Source organism: Triticum urartu, chromosome 1A, assembly GCF_056163025.1.
Source record: "Triticum urartu cultivar PI428250 chromosome 1A, HENAU_Tu73, whole genome shotgun sequence".
NCBI classification, from domain to species: domain Eukaryota; kingdom Viridiplantae; phylum Streptophyta; class Magnoliopsida; order Poales; family Poaceae; genus Triticum; species Triticum urartu.
In genome coordinates this window covers 584,460,089-584,474,708 of record NC_141873.1, presented here as the reverse complement: position 1 = coordinate 584,474,708, position 14,620 = coordinate 584,460,089, and the positions used below count along the sequence as shown (strand labels likewise).

Sequence of the window (14,620 nt, the reverse complement as noted above, 5' to 3'; positions counted from 1 at the left end):
CTCCATAATTGTACCGACCTTTTGGTCAGGTACCTCAGATTTCACTACTAGAAACCTATAGCCAACGCTGTTCTTAGCGTAACCCAAATTAACGCAGTCCACAGTCTTTGGTCCAAGCTTACGCTTTTTGAGGATCGGCACATTGACTTTCGCCAAACAGCCCCGAGTACGCAAGTACGAGAGTGTTGTCCTTCTCTTTGCCCATTTCTCATAGGGAGTGATCTCATTATCCTTTGTAGGAACTTTATTCAGGACATGACATGCCGTCAATATAGTGGAGTCATCTATCAATGTCATGAAGTATTTCATTCCACCTTTAGTCAACACACCATTCATCTCACAAAGATCAGAATGTATGAGTTCTAATCGTGCCAAGTGTCTCTCCTCCGCGGCCTTGTGAGGCTTTCGAGGTTGCTTAGCTTGCACACATGAAAGGCACTTAGAACCTTTGGCTAAGGTGAAACTTGGGATTAAATCCAACTTGGCTAGCCGCGTCATAACACCAAAACTAATGTGACAAAGATGTGAATGCCAAACTTCAGATTCATTAACATTCGAATGAATATGGTTCACGAATTTACTACAAAAATCTGCGAGGGAAAGGCGGAACATCCCTCCGCTCTCATAAACTTTTCCAACAAAGAGTCCATATTTCGTAACAACTAATTTATTAGACTTGAAAACCAACTTAAACCCTTCTCTACATAGAAGGGAGCCACTAACGAGGTTCTTCTTGCTGGCGGGGACATGCTGCACGTTCTTCAGCTGCATGATCCTTCCCGAAGTAAACTTCAGATCGACCGTGCCAACACCATGAACAGAAGCACTCGCGCCATTCCCCATCATTACGGACCCGTGTCCTGTGGCCTGGTAAGAAGTGAACAATGAAATGTTAGCACACACATGAACACCTGCACCTGTGTCCACCCACCAATCGTTGGGTTGAAACACTGAAAAAACAGTAAATGAATTACCGTACCCAGATGCACCATTCTCATTGTTGCCCACAATCATGTTGACAGACTTGGAGTCCTGTCCTGGCTTCTTGTACTTGTTTGGGCACTTATTGGCCCAATGTTCAACCGAACCACAAGTAAAGCAGCCCTCATCCTTCTTGTTCTTTTTGAAGGTCTTCTTACTCTTCTTCGTAAAGTCGGTATTCTGTTGGACACCGTTCTTTCCCTTGGGCTTGTGGGAGTTATGGTTCCTCTGGTTCACCATGTTTGCGACAGAAGTCCCTTTTCCATGCGAGTCTTTTTCCCTTGAATTCTTCTCAACACTCAGATGCCAATGACATCCTCCATAGAGAATTCACGCCTCTGATGTTTCAGAGTGGTGGCAAAGTTCCTCCAGGAATTAGGGAGCTTAGCGATTTTGTAGCCCACGACAAACTTGCCCGGTAACTTGCACTTAAGAAGTTCAAGCTCCTTAACAATGCATATTATCTCATGAGCCTGCTCCAATACAGGACGGTTTTCAACCATCTTGTAATCGTGGAACTGCTCTATAATATACATCTCGCTCCCTGCATCGGCGGCCCCGAATTTAGATTCGAGCGCCACCCACAAGTCCTTGGCGACATGCACATGTAAATATGCATCGACCAGTTTATCTCCGATCACTCTAAGAACTGCTCCGAGAAACACAATGGTAGCCTCCTTGAACGCCTTCTCCTGTTCGGATTACATGAAGCCTTTATGAGTCTACTGACGGGCTTTGAGGTAAGTGAAATGACATACCGCACATGTTTAGGTGTGCCCTGTGTAGATAGTAGCCCCTGAGACTCTGGTTGTCATCGATAACGGCGGCGAATAGAGGATCATAGTCCCAAGTAATAACCAGACTGCCTTTATGTGCAGGTGGTGGAAGCTCCGGTGGCTAGCCTGACTAATGAGTTTGCCGAACTAAAGCGGCAACTGGATGCGGCAAATGCCGACATCGAGCTTGTTAACAAGCGGCTTGACGAGTCACAGGGTAAGTAATGTGTTCTGGTGAATGTCACATAGTAAGAGCAGCATGATGCCAGTATCTTTAATATGTTGTGACTGTAGACGGAGCTGCCACCGTGGAGACCCTTCGGGCGGAACTTGCCCGAGCCAAGGAACAAGCCAGAATTAGCAATGCGGCTGCTTTGAAGGCGGCCGAAGAGTTAAGAGCCGAGAAGGCCGCACATTGCTAAAGCAAAGAGAATATGACCAAGATGGCTGTAAAATTAAAATACACTGCCGACCGTTGCCAGTTCCTTGAAGAAGAGAACCGAGTGAAGGCAGCAGACCTTGAAAAGGCCACGATGGCGACCAAAGACACCCGCTCTGCTATGAGGGCGAAGATGGAGGAGCTGCGTGAAGCCGGGAATATTGCGGATGGGAAGCTCTTTCTGCTGCAGAGGAAGTTCGGAGATCCATGGTATGCCCCTTTGGATCGGCTGTGGAGTTCGGCAGACGCATATATGGACTTGGCAGCGAGCGTTGTCGATGCAGTCGAATACTTCCGAGATCAGACAGATCGTGAAGGGGACAAGTTGTTCTGGTCGCAATTTAATGTTCCAGAGTGTCCGCTTCCCTTGACTGATCAGCTAACCGAATGGGCCGAACTTAATAGATTTTCCAGACTTGCCATGAGGTCCATCGTAGATCATCTGTGGCCGGAGAAGCCGAAGTCGAACAGCTATTTCAGCTTAGTGCAGCAGTTCCTTGGTGCGGTGTTGTGCATCAATGCGATGAAGAGGTCGGCGTGCATAGAAGGCTCGCGGATGGCCTTTCCATGTGTCAAGGCATACTGGGCAGAGATGGATGCTACCACTGTTGCGGCGCAGGGTTCGGCCATAGGCCGAGTGGCTGCCGAGCACTATTTTGAAGAAGTTCTTGAGGGTGCTTGTTTGATAGAGGCCCAGTGCTCGAAGAATATTATGTTTGAGTGACATGTATTCCCATTGTAAACACAATGTTTTTATGAAATGTATTAAGGTTGTATTTATACTTTTGCCTGAAAGTAATATGATGCCTCATGTGCGGCCGTTTATGTATATAACCTAAAAGATTGCAGTCGTTGGCTTCAACCCCCACGCATATAATGCGGAGGTGCTCGCAGAAAATGCGTGTTCACACTTAACCCAATGTCTTGGTTCTATTAAGGAGGTGATAGCACAGCGAATGAGGTAACCGGACTATAACGCTTTAACACTTTCACTTAGCCATAGGAGTTTGACGGTTGGGCTACTATATAGCCCCTGGTGGCTCCGCACTCTCCCGAACTCGGGGTGCGTATATGCCTGGCCGGGAAACGGCCCTTCGTTAAAGCAGAGGAATTCTCACATTCCGATAGGTCATCGAGTGGTTGACCAGTCTCGCGCTATATCATGACAGTCAGTTTTCAGCTTTCTCTACTGAGGTGCTCGTCCGGATGAACCAGGGCACAATCGCAGTAGTTCTCCTGGTGCTACCTTAGCCGATAGAGCGGAACGTAAGGCACCAAAACACAGGAGCCGGGCAAACCCAACATTTGACCAAAGACATGATTCGGAGCTGATGCATATAAGGCCAAACTCGTGATGCTGAACACTCCCTAAGGTATTCGGTCTTTATGGTATAAACCGGGCCTAAATAGTGCCCTTTGTAAGAAGCCCCTTGTGTCCAGGTACGTGCATTATTCTGACGTGGCCACATGCCAAGACGTCAGCATCCTTCTCAATTGTACTGAGAATCCGAGGGATGTGTAACAACAAGAGACAGTAAAAAAGGTTTACGCAGGGTCTTAATCTAAAAAGAATCCTTGGAACGGGTCTTTGTTGCACGTCTGCGCCTGTGTCTCCGTTGTGCCATATCCTGGACGGGTGTAGGACGATGGTTATCTGTAAAAGAGAGGAACTTAGGTGAAAAGTTGTCATGCAAAAAGGTAATTTTAAAGAAACCATGTATAATTCAAGATGAGTAAAAATTGCCACTTGTCTGCGCGCGTTGAGCCCCTTGTATTTGTAATAGGGGTGTGGCCATCAATCCTGTATGAATTACATATAGCTGCACCGGACTCGTCTAACCGTGCCCGTGGTCTTGATGACCTATCAGATGCTTTAGTTGGTGAGGCCGTTTTTAGTGTGCGGCTGCCAAGGCAGTCGCACTCTCTTCGGCGCGCAAAGATCGCTCAACATTTCCATTCACTGTAATGATGCCACGTGGACCGGGCATCTTGAGGGTGAGGGAAGCGTAATGCGGTATTGCATTAAAGCGAGTGAAAGCTTCACGTCCAAGTAGTGCTTGCTAGCCAATTTGGAACAGATCAATGTGGAAGGTTAAATGTTTGCTACGGAAGTTATTGGGGAAGCCGAATATAACCTCTAGTAGCAGGGAACCCGTGCAATGAGCCCCTGGGCCTGGCGTTACTCCATTAAAGGTAGTATTGCTATGGCAAATTTTCGTTGGGTCTATCCCCATTTTGCGGATTATGCCCTGGTATATCAGGTTTAGACTGCTGCCACCGTCCATCAGGACTCGTGTGAAGTGGTATCCGTCAATTATTGGGTCGAATACCAAGGCAGCCCATCCTACACTCCGGATACTTGCTGAGTAATCCCGATGGTCGAAAGTGATCGGTTGAGACGACCAGTGGCAGGACTCCGTGGTGATAGGCCCTTGGGAATATTTCTCTGGGAGTGCCGCTTTGTGTTCTCCCCTTGATCACGTGTAACACGTTTACTTTTTTGACTTCTGGTGGAAATTTCTTTTGTTCCCCAGTGTTTTGCTTGAGAGGCTCATCCTCGTCTTCGCTTGGCGTATCCTCCCCCTTTTGTACGGTGTTGAGCTTGCGGGACTGCTTGAAGACCCAACATTCTCTGTGGGTACGATTAGCAGGTTTACCAGGGGTGCTATGGATCTGACATATTTGGTCCAGAATTTTGTTTAGGCTGGACAGTTCATCTCTGGCGCCTTTAGAGGGAGACTTTTGCTGACCTGGCCGAGAGCTTCTAAATCCGGCGTTTACTGCCGTGCTCTTCGGGCTGTCTTCTTTATTCCGGCATTTATTATTGTTGATGCGCCGTGATTTCCCGTTTCCATCTCTAACTTCGGATGTACTGGGGTTGCTGGTGCTGCATCTGGCTAGCCAGCTATCCTCACCCGCGCAAAAGCGGGTCATGAGGGTTGTTAATGCTGCCATTGTTCTCGGCCTTTCTTGGCCGAGGTGTCTGGCAAGCCATTCGTCACGGACGCTATGCTTAAAAGCTGCCAAGGCTTCGCTGTCCGGATAGTCGACTATTTGGTTCTTTTTAGTAAGAAACCTGTTCCAAAGCTTTCGGGCTGACTATCCGGGCTGTTGAGTTATATGACTCAGATCGTCCTCCGCTGGAGGTCGGACATAAGTCCCATAAAAATTTGCCCGAAAAGCGTCTTCGAGCTCTTCCCAGCTTCCAATGGAGCTTTCAGGGAGGCTTTTAAGCCAGTGACGAGCTGGCCCTTCGAGTTTGAGGGGTAAATACTTAATGGTGTGGAGATCATCTCCTCGAGCCATATGGATATGGAGGATATAGTCCTCAATCCAGACCGCAGGGTCTGTTGTTCCATCGTATGCCTCTATGTTTACGGGTTTGAATCCCTCTGGAAATTCATGGTCCAGCACCTCATCGGTGAAACATAGGGGGTGTGCGGCACCCCTGTATCTGGGTGTACTGCGTTGTTCGGATGTTTGTTGTGTTGCATCATATGCTGGAGCATGCTTGCGTGGTCCATAGATGGATTTGGCTTCGCCGTCCTTTTGATGCGATCCCTCGCATGGATCGCGTATTGGCTTATGTGCGGCGTTGTTTGCCGCTCTATGTTGGCCGTGAGGTCGTTTATCTGGCCAGATGGCAGTTTTAATTTTTGGTTGTGGGGGATCTAAGGCCTCCTCGTCGAATTTAGGTAGCAACTTCCGCTTCGGGTAGCTCTTGGTGGGGCGATTACCGCCGTACTTTGCTGCTGTGTTGAGTACTTTACTCCATCTGATTTGGAGTGTGTCTTGCGCAGCCTTGAGCCTTTGCTTCTGCTTTTTTAGACTCCTCGTGGTGGCAACAAGCCTTTGATGGGCATTCTGTTGCTCCGGGTGTCTGTCCGGTGTGATGTCGTCTGGACTATTATCTTTCACAGAGTCGGTTTGTTCGGTTTGATTCTCCGTGTTGTCGTGGTCCGACAATGGTTCACCCTGCCCTAATGCTGGGTCTGTATGATCGTTGTTTCTACCGAGGCGGGATTTGGGGCAGCGCTTACGCCGCCGCTTTGACTGCTTCTTGAGGGACAACCCTTCGTTGCGTCCTTCCGTTCCTCGTCGTCATTTTCTTTTGGTGTGTCCACCATGTATACGTCATGTGGTGAAGTGGGCGTCCAGTGCCCTGTGGGCAGTGGTTCCTGTTCGTCTCCTGCATTGTTGTCCATACCGTTGATGTTTTCGGAGTCAGAGTCGAGCATGTCGGTTAAGTCATCGACAGTGTCTACTAAGTGGGTGGTGGGTGGGCAGCGAATTTCTTCATCATCCGCATCCCAATCCTGCCGGGCATAGTTCAGCGAGGACTCTCCTGACAAGGAGAGAGACTTTAATGAATTCAGTATGTCGCCAAAGGGCGAGTGCTGAAAGATATCCGCGGAGGTAAACTCCATGATCGGCGCCCAGCCGGATTCGATAGGAATGGGCGCAGGTGGTTCGGAGTCCGTGGCAGGAGAAGTATCCGGCAGTTTAACAACACGGCTCTTGTGAAGGGTAAGGTCGATATTCGGCTCGATCGCCGCTGAGGATACGGCCTCCGTGACGGGGTCTATCCACCCGTCCATGGATGGCGCAACTGGCTCCGAATTGAAGCTCGGAGCGGCTGCCAGTGTGATCTCCTGACGGGGAGTAACTTTCGATCTGCTCCAGATGGCCAAGCGAGTTGGCCCGCAGTGCGAAGCCGCCGAACACAAAGATCTGTCCGGGGAGAAAAGTCTCTCCCTGGACTGCATCGCTATTGATGATAGAAGGAGCCATCAGGCCTAACAGCGACGACACAGAGGAACTCTCAATGAAAGCACCAATGTCGGTGTCAAAACCGGCGGATCTCGGGTAGGGGGTCCCGAACTGTGTGGCTAAGGCGGATGGTAACAGGAGGCAGGGGACACGATGTTTTACCAAGGTTCGGGCCCTCTTGATGGAGGTAAAACTCTACGTCCTGCTTGATTAATATTGATGATATGGGTAGTACAAGAGTAGATCTACCACGAGATCAGAGAGGCTAAACCCTAGAAGCTAGCCTATGGTATGATTGTATGTTGTCCTACGGACTAAAACCCTTCGGTTTATATAGACGCCGGAGAGGGTTAGGGTTACATAAGGTCGGTTACAAAGGAGGAGATACACATATCCATATTGCCTAGCTTGCCTTCTACGCCAAGTAGAGTCCCATCCGGACACGAGACGAAGTCTTGAATCTTTTATCTTCATAGTCTAATAGTCCGGCCCAAGGATATAGTCCGGCTGTCCAGAGACCCCCTAATCCAGGACTCCCTCAGGGGCGATGTGGGGAAGAGTGGGAATGCAAGAGGGCGAGTTAGGGTTTCGCGTGGGTGTATTCATAGGGCTGGGGAGGGCATGTGGTGGCCATCCATAGCCATGGCAGCTGGATGCATGCCACGGCTCTCCTCTGCCTCTCTCTAGCGAGAGATGGAAGAAAGGTCGTGGCCTAGTGCGTTGGGTTGTACTATGGCCACTAGGGCCCAGTGCAGCAGTAGCAGTTTTTCTTCTTTTCTTTTTATTTACTACTTTGCATTTTCTTTTTATAGCAATTGAATTTTGTTCACATTGTAACTTGGTAAATAAATCAAATGCCACATTTTGAAATAGCACCCAACGTTTGGGGTCGTTTGGAAATATATAACCATTTGTTTATTTTGAAAAGGATATTTTAGATGCAGTTGGGCCACTTTATATTTTCCTAGGGATTAAGTGGTGAGTCAAGTGATGTTGCGTTCTACATGATAATTAGTTAGTGAAGAATTGCAATCCAACGAACATTTTTATATTTTAAATTTTGAAGAAAATAATTTTACATGCAATTGGAATTGAGTTTGAGTTTGATTTGGCACAAAGTGATGATTAGCAAAATAATCTTGATGACTTGGCAGTCATTAGTAGGAGTTTACTGTAGCATGACTACCGGGGGTGTTACACACACCGGCAAGGTTTCTACCCGGCAAGCTTTCACGTCGGCATGGTTTTACCCCGGCAAGGTTTCTACCCCGGCAAGGGTTCCTCCTCGGCAAGGTTTCTACCCCGGCAAGCTTCACACCGGCAAGCTTCCACGCCGGCAAGGTCTCTACCCCGCAAGCTTTCACACCGGCAAGGTCCCGGCAAGCTTTCCACGCTGGCAAGGTCTTCATCCCGGCAAGCTTCATTCAGCCGGCAAAGGCCGAATAACTCGCACGACCCATTAGACATGTGTCTGGTACCTCGCGCCATATCACCTGCCCCCGTGTTTTTCGGCAAAACTTGGATGCTGAAAAAAAAATTGCACATAGCTTGTTCTAAGGACTATGTCAACACTCCATCGGCCATTTTGCCTGTTCTTATGACGATAAGTATATATTGGCCATTGCTTGTTTGAACCTCTTGATGCAAACTTGGGTGAAAACTTCTCAACTTCAATAACAATACGGTGATAAGGTTCATAGCGAAACCCGCCTCCGAACCATATTGTTCACCCATTCGCTAGCATTTTGCAGATAATCAAGAATGAACTTTCTCCAACCCTTACTTCGCTTGCATAAAATTTCATTAGTGGACGAGGTGGTGAGCTCCAATTCGGCCTTACCTATGTTGGCAAGAATAATCATCGGCTATTGATAGATGTGCAACATGACGGACATGGTAGCCGGATTTTTGCTAGGCCAACTTTCAACAATTGTCATGTCTAGATATATGAACAATTTTAAAGCAGCTCAAGGTAAATTTTGCATCTAGACATACTCCAAGATAAACTATAAGTGATTCGTCAAAACATTGATAACCCTTGGATATTTGTTGCACTACTCATAACGAAACACCGAAAGCCTCAATATTTATATTACCTATAGCAAGTCAAAGATCCAATCCAAATAACAATGCATATTCGACTTTGATCATTTTGTGCATATATATTTTAAGAGGCACACGAGTCTTCAGAGAACAAGACTACATGGAGATATACAACTAACACCAACATTGCGTCCATTGTTATGAATTCAACTATCAAAACATAATCTCCATAGTAGTTGTCTCCTTCTTCAATCAAACTAAGAATGATGTTAGAATTCCACACCGGCCATGATTAAATAATTTCTTAGGGCGATAGTTAAGTGTCAGCCATTAACATAAGGTCCACGTAAACCTCATCCACCAAAGCACGTATAGCCAAAAATAAATAAGTGAAATAACAAATCAAGTATTTCGGCCCTTTAGATCAGCAACAAACTTGTAGCTAATCATATGTATAATGATTTGGTTATACCCTTTCATGACATAAAAATTATATTGCATCCATGGATCAAAATAGGCCCATGGAGGGTAACCAATCATACCTGGGGATGAATTCCATGGCAAATACATGAATGGCTTGTTTGACGAATAAGGATGATGTGCTAACCAAAGACTTTGATGTTGTGATACACACCTTCGGCTTAATTGTTTGTTGCTTCCATTCCTCTCTTTCTTTAATTCATTGTACTTGTTGCAATAGAAGCATGCACATCATTTTTGTTATGAATGATCCTCTTGGGAACCCATGCCATTTTCTTCTATCTCAGCTCTTGTGCACTAAGATTTTGTAATTCCTTCTTTTGCCAATATGTTAAGCCGAGTGGGCATCTCGGCTATGATTTTGTTTTGAAAAATGGCAATTCCTTTTTGGCCTTATGCACTCTCAACTTCTCTTCTTCAGATTTGGCACTTTGACTCTCAATAATTGGCTGCTTTGCCTCATTGCCTTTGGTAGCCAATGTCAACACTTTAATTGGCTCTTTTTCATTTGAGATCAAATCTGAAATTGCACTCTTACGACCATCTCTTTTAACACGGTAAACTTGCTTGACCACCAGTCCATGTCGACAGCTCCAGGCACATCAGATACCCGATAAAAATCATGTTATGCCTTTGTAAGATACCATAGTATAAAGCACAATAGAACAAAATGCTAGTACATGTAAACGTGTCACATCCCTAGCTCAGCCCCTGTTGTCCTTGCTTGATCTTCTTGCATCATGTTCAAATTTTATTGAAAGTTGAATTGGGGAAACTGGAAAGCCTCAGAAGTCTTTTACAAAAATGATCAAAATTAAAAATTGTCTCATATAAACCCAAGAAAATGTTGCTGTCAAGCTATAAAAATATTTGCAAGAGGTAAAACTCAAACCAATATTTTCGGACTCTCAGACATATTTATTTTGGGCATTTGGAATTAATTCAATAACTATTTGAATTGGATTTATATTTATTATATATTTAAATATATGTTCAATAATTCTAACAATTGTTGTGTGGCTTTGTATAAGTCCACTTAGTTGACACAATTATTTTCATGAAGTCTAAAATTGATTTAGTATTTTACTAAATCAGAAACAAATGTCAGAAAATAGAAAATAGAAATAAAAGGCAGAAAGCAGAGACTTACCTGAGGCCCATTTACCTGGTGGCCCAGCGGTTTCGGCCCAGCCCACCAGGGGCATATCTAACTTCAACCTCTGCCTACTGGTAGGGGCGAGGCCGAGCATGGCGCCTACGCGGGCCGGCACGCAGCTGCCTGCCTGGCCCTCCCTGGCCAGCGCGATGCTGGGGATCGCCACCCCATGGCCGTCTGGAACCCGCTGACCCCCCTCGCCCTCTCTCTCCCTCTCTCCCCCGAACGCCCTCCCCCTCCTCTGTTCTCCTCACCAAACGTGCCTACCGCCGCCGATGAGCATCACTGCGGCCATCGCCTCTCCCTCGTCCCCTCGAGCGGCCCAGAAGCACCGCCGCGTCCTCCTCTTCCTCCAAATCGAGCTACGGGACGCCGGGAGGCCCTGCTTCATCGTCATCACAATCATCTTCAACCTCGGGCACCCGAGCCCCTCGCCGTCGATTGGCACCGTCAAGGACGTCCCCGAGCCCACTGACCTACTGCGCCGCCTCCTTGTGAGCTCCTGCTCCCAACCTGTTCGGATATTACTACTGGAGGTAAACCGGCCTTATGTAGCCGGGTTGACTCTTTGAAGATTAGAAGCCCATGAATATATAAAGATGATGGCACTTTACGGAGGGCCCAAAGGCGGGTTACAGTCTGTAAATGTAAACCGGCCTAGTCATATAACTTTTATAGTAAGATAGAAAGAGAGAGGCCGAATCGGATACGTTTATAAACCGGTTTCGGGACTCTGTAGCCCGGCGGGCGTTAACCTATGTATATAAAGGGATGACCCGGGCGGGGTTTAGGGACAACAACAACTCGAGAGCCAGACAAAGCGGATTCGCTCCCTAGCCTTCGAGACCCTAGCAATACCAATCACAACTAGACGTAGGCTTTTACCTTCATCGAAGGGGCCGAACTAGTATAAACTCCCGTGTCCCCTTATCCGGTTTAACCCCTTTAAGCTAACCCGTTGCGATGGCTCCACGACTAAGTCCTTTCACGAGGACATCTGTCGTGACAAACCCACAACAGTTGGCACCCACCGTGGGGCTATCGCATGATGGTTTTGAGTTCTTGAAGGGCAGCTTCGATGGACTCAAGGGATACACTGTAGGCCGGATGACGAAGAGTCGCCACGGCAAGCTCTACATCGACAACACAGGATGGGGTCCCGAGGCCGATTCAATCGAATACGGGTACCGGGTCCCCTTTGGTGGGATTCACGTCTTCATCGGCAAGATCGGCGAACCGGCCCCCGAGTCGGACATCTGCACCGAAATAAACGAAATGGCTTGGTGTGCAAGTTCTTCGCCAGTTCAGCCTGAGGCAAGGCATGTTTTCATAGGTGTCGTCCATGGATCAGGGTACGAGGACAGACCGGTGTCCGATGGAGAAACCGTAGTCTGCTCTGATGACGAGTCTTCTGGAGAAACTGAATCGCTGTACCAGTTGCAGGACGGCCGAATTGAGGGAGGATCCGAGAGCAACAGTATTCCGAATTCCCCCGGTCTGCCAAACCGGGCGGCCATCTTCATGGCCGGCACACAATCGGCGCCTCATTCATCTACCGCCGCAGCAATGCTCTCTGGTTCAACGACGGCCACACCAGCAGGGGAAGGAAGCTCGGCGCCACCTCCGGCCCAAGTCTTGTCTGATTTGTTCGACGCTCTGGCAACATTGATGTCCGCGGAGGTAGACGCAGGAGCCAGGGATCAGCACGATGCGGAGATTGCAAAAGTGAAAGATCAGATAGCACAGGCTAAAGCGGACCTGGCAGCAGAGAACGCCAGGATGGCTACGGAGCGGGCCGAGTTGGAAGCACAGGCTTACCGGATTAGACTGGATCAGAATGCTTCAGAGGAATTCATGGGAAGAAGGTACCCATCATGTCTCCCGTCGGTTTATGAGCCGCAGAATCTTTTCAACACGCCAGGTGCAGGAGCTGGTAACCAACCCATGCTAAACCGGGTGGGGGCGCCGGGAGCAGGATCGCCGGTTCAGCCGCGCACGACGGACCTGCCTCGCCAGAACAACGTTGTACCATCAACGCCGCCCGGGCATTATTCCAACCCGTTGGACAACATTGTGGTTGCCGCTTCACGCCTGGCGGCCCTCCCAACCGATGGCGAGTCACCAGTTGCAGTGGAAGCACGTCGGGCCAGGGATCTCCTTCAGACAGCACTAAATCAACAGCAAGCATATTCACACAGCCATGAGAGGATTCATTCCACTCCCCGTCCAAGCTGGAGTTATAGCAGACACGTGGAAGACGAACCGGCCATGTCCAGTAGTGCACGCCGCCAAAATTCGCCACTAGGGAACAACCCGGCTGGGGGAGGTGCTAATGCGCAAGATGTTGTGGACCATGGCCACGCACGTCGAGAGGCCGAGTTGACAGCTCAACACGAAGCACGATAGTGTACTCCGGTTCACCCCACCGCCTCCGTGGAGCCAGGGGCGATGTTTAGTTCCTTAGGGGTACCGTGTTTAACTCCTGCTTTGCGTAATGTGCGACTACCCAAGGATTTCAAGGGACCTCGTAAGGTACGAAATTATACCACCGATTTGCAGCCAGAGGCGTGGGTGGAGAGCTATGAGATGGCAATGGAGATGTTAGATGTGGATAAGGCGGTGTGTGCTAAATATTTCACCATGATGTTGGAAGGAACAGCTCGCACTTGGTTGAAGAGGTTGCCGACCAACTTTATTGGATCATGGGCCGAATTGAAGCACCGGTTTATCCAGAACTTCAAGGATACGTGTAAGCAGCCAATGTCAATTGTAGATCTGGCCGCATGTGTCCAAGAGGAAGGGGAGTCCACGACCCATTGGGTCAAACGGTTCTCGGCGATTTTGCATTCATCAGATCGTATCAATGCAGACACCACAGTGTTAACATTAGAGGGCAATTGCCGTTTCAAACCGTTGAAACAGAAGTTGGGAAGGCTCGAACGTCACTGCAACGACATGTCAACACTCATGGCCGCTATGGTTAAATATGCCGATTCAGATAATACCAAGGATCCGGATTCAGAGGAGGACAAACCGGAGAAGGGTAAGAAGACCGGCAACGCCAAAGGCCAACAACACAATCCGGCAGGCCATGGAAACTCTGGTAAGTGCAAGGCCGATGACTTTGTCTCAAATACGAACGCGCAGGAGAATGGCCAGCGCCGTAAAGGCAAGCAGCCCCAGAGGGGTGGAGGTCCAGGCAACAATTTGGAGCGTTTGTTAAATCAGCCCTGTCCAAAGCATGGATCGAAGGAGAAATCGGCATCACATCTCTAGAAAGATTGTTATATCATGCGCGATTTCAAGAATTCCAATATGTTCCAATATGAAAACGGCCCGCCCGGCCGTTCAGGAGGAGGTTTCCACGGGCCGGGTTACGGAGGCAGTGATTCCGGTTCAGGGTTTCCAGGCAATCAAACTGGACACGTCAATCAAGCACACCAAGGCAACCCTGGAGGTTACAACTATCAGGGGAGTCAGCAGCAGCAGTCGGGTTATCAGAGCAATCCCAAACAGCTGAACAGCGGGCAATATCATGTCTTCACTACTAGTTTGTGCAAACGTGATCAGAAGCTTCACAAAAGGGCAGTCAACTCTGTTGAGCTGGTAGTACGTACCTCAGTATTTACACTGGTCGGAGCAACCTATTTTGTGGAGCAGAGAGGATCACCCGCCCCGGCTTTATAATCCAGGTCATTTGGCCTTGGTGGTAGCCCCTCAAGTTGGGGGATACAAGTTCACTAAAGTGCTCATGGATGGGGGAAGTAGTATCAATATTTTGTATTATGATACATTCCGTCGTATGGGGTTGACAGATAAGGATCTTAAACCGTCAAATACGGTATTTCATGGTGTGGTGCCTGGTAAGTCTGCATATCCCGTTGGTAAGATAGCTTTGGAGGTAGCTTTTGGAGATGACTACGATTCAAGGTCAGAAACATTGACATTTGAGGTGGTGAAGATCAAAAGTCCGTA

At 48.2% G+C, this 14,620-nt stretch overlaps 1 protein-coding gene across 1 annotated transcript in view; it reads right to left on the bottom strand.

Annotated features, from left to right (window-relative positions):
* Positions 1-1,280: 1,280 nt before the first annotated feature.
* Positions 1,281-14,620, bottom strand: part of LOC147993112 (uncharacterized) — a 57,230-nt gene continuing 43,890 nt past the window's right edge. The window contains exon 7 of the mRNA XM_087539227.1: positions 1,281-1,673. Coding sequence (XP_087395353.1) covers positions 1,281-1,673 — 393 coding nt within the window. The remainder of the gene's footprint in view (positions 1,674-14,620) is intronic.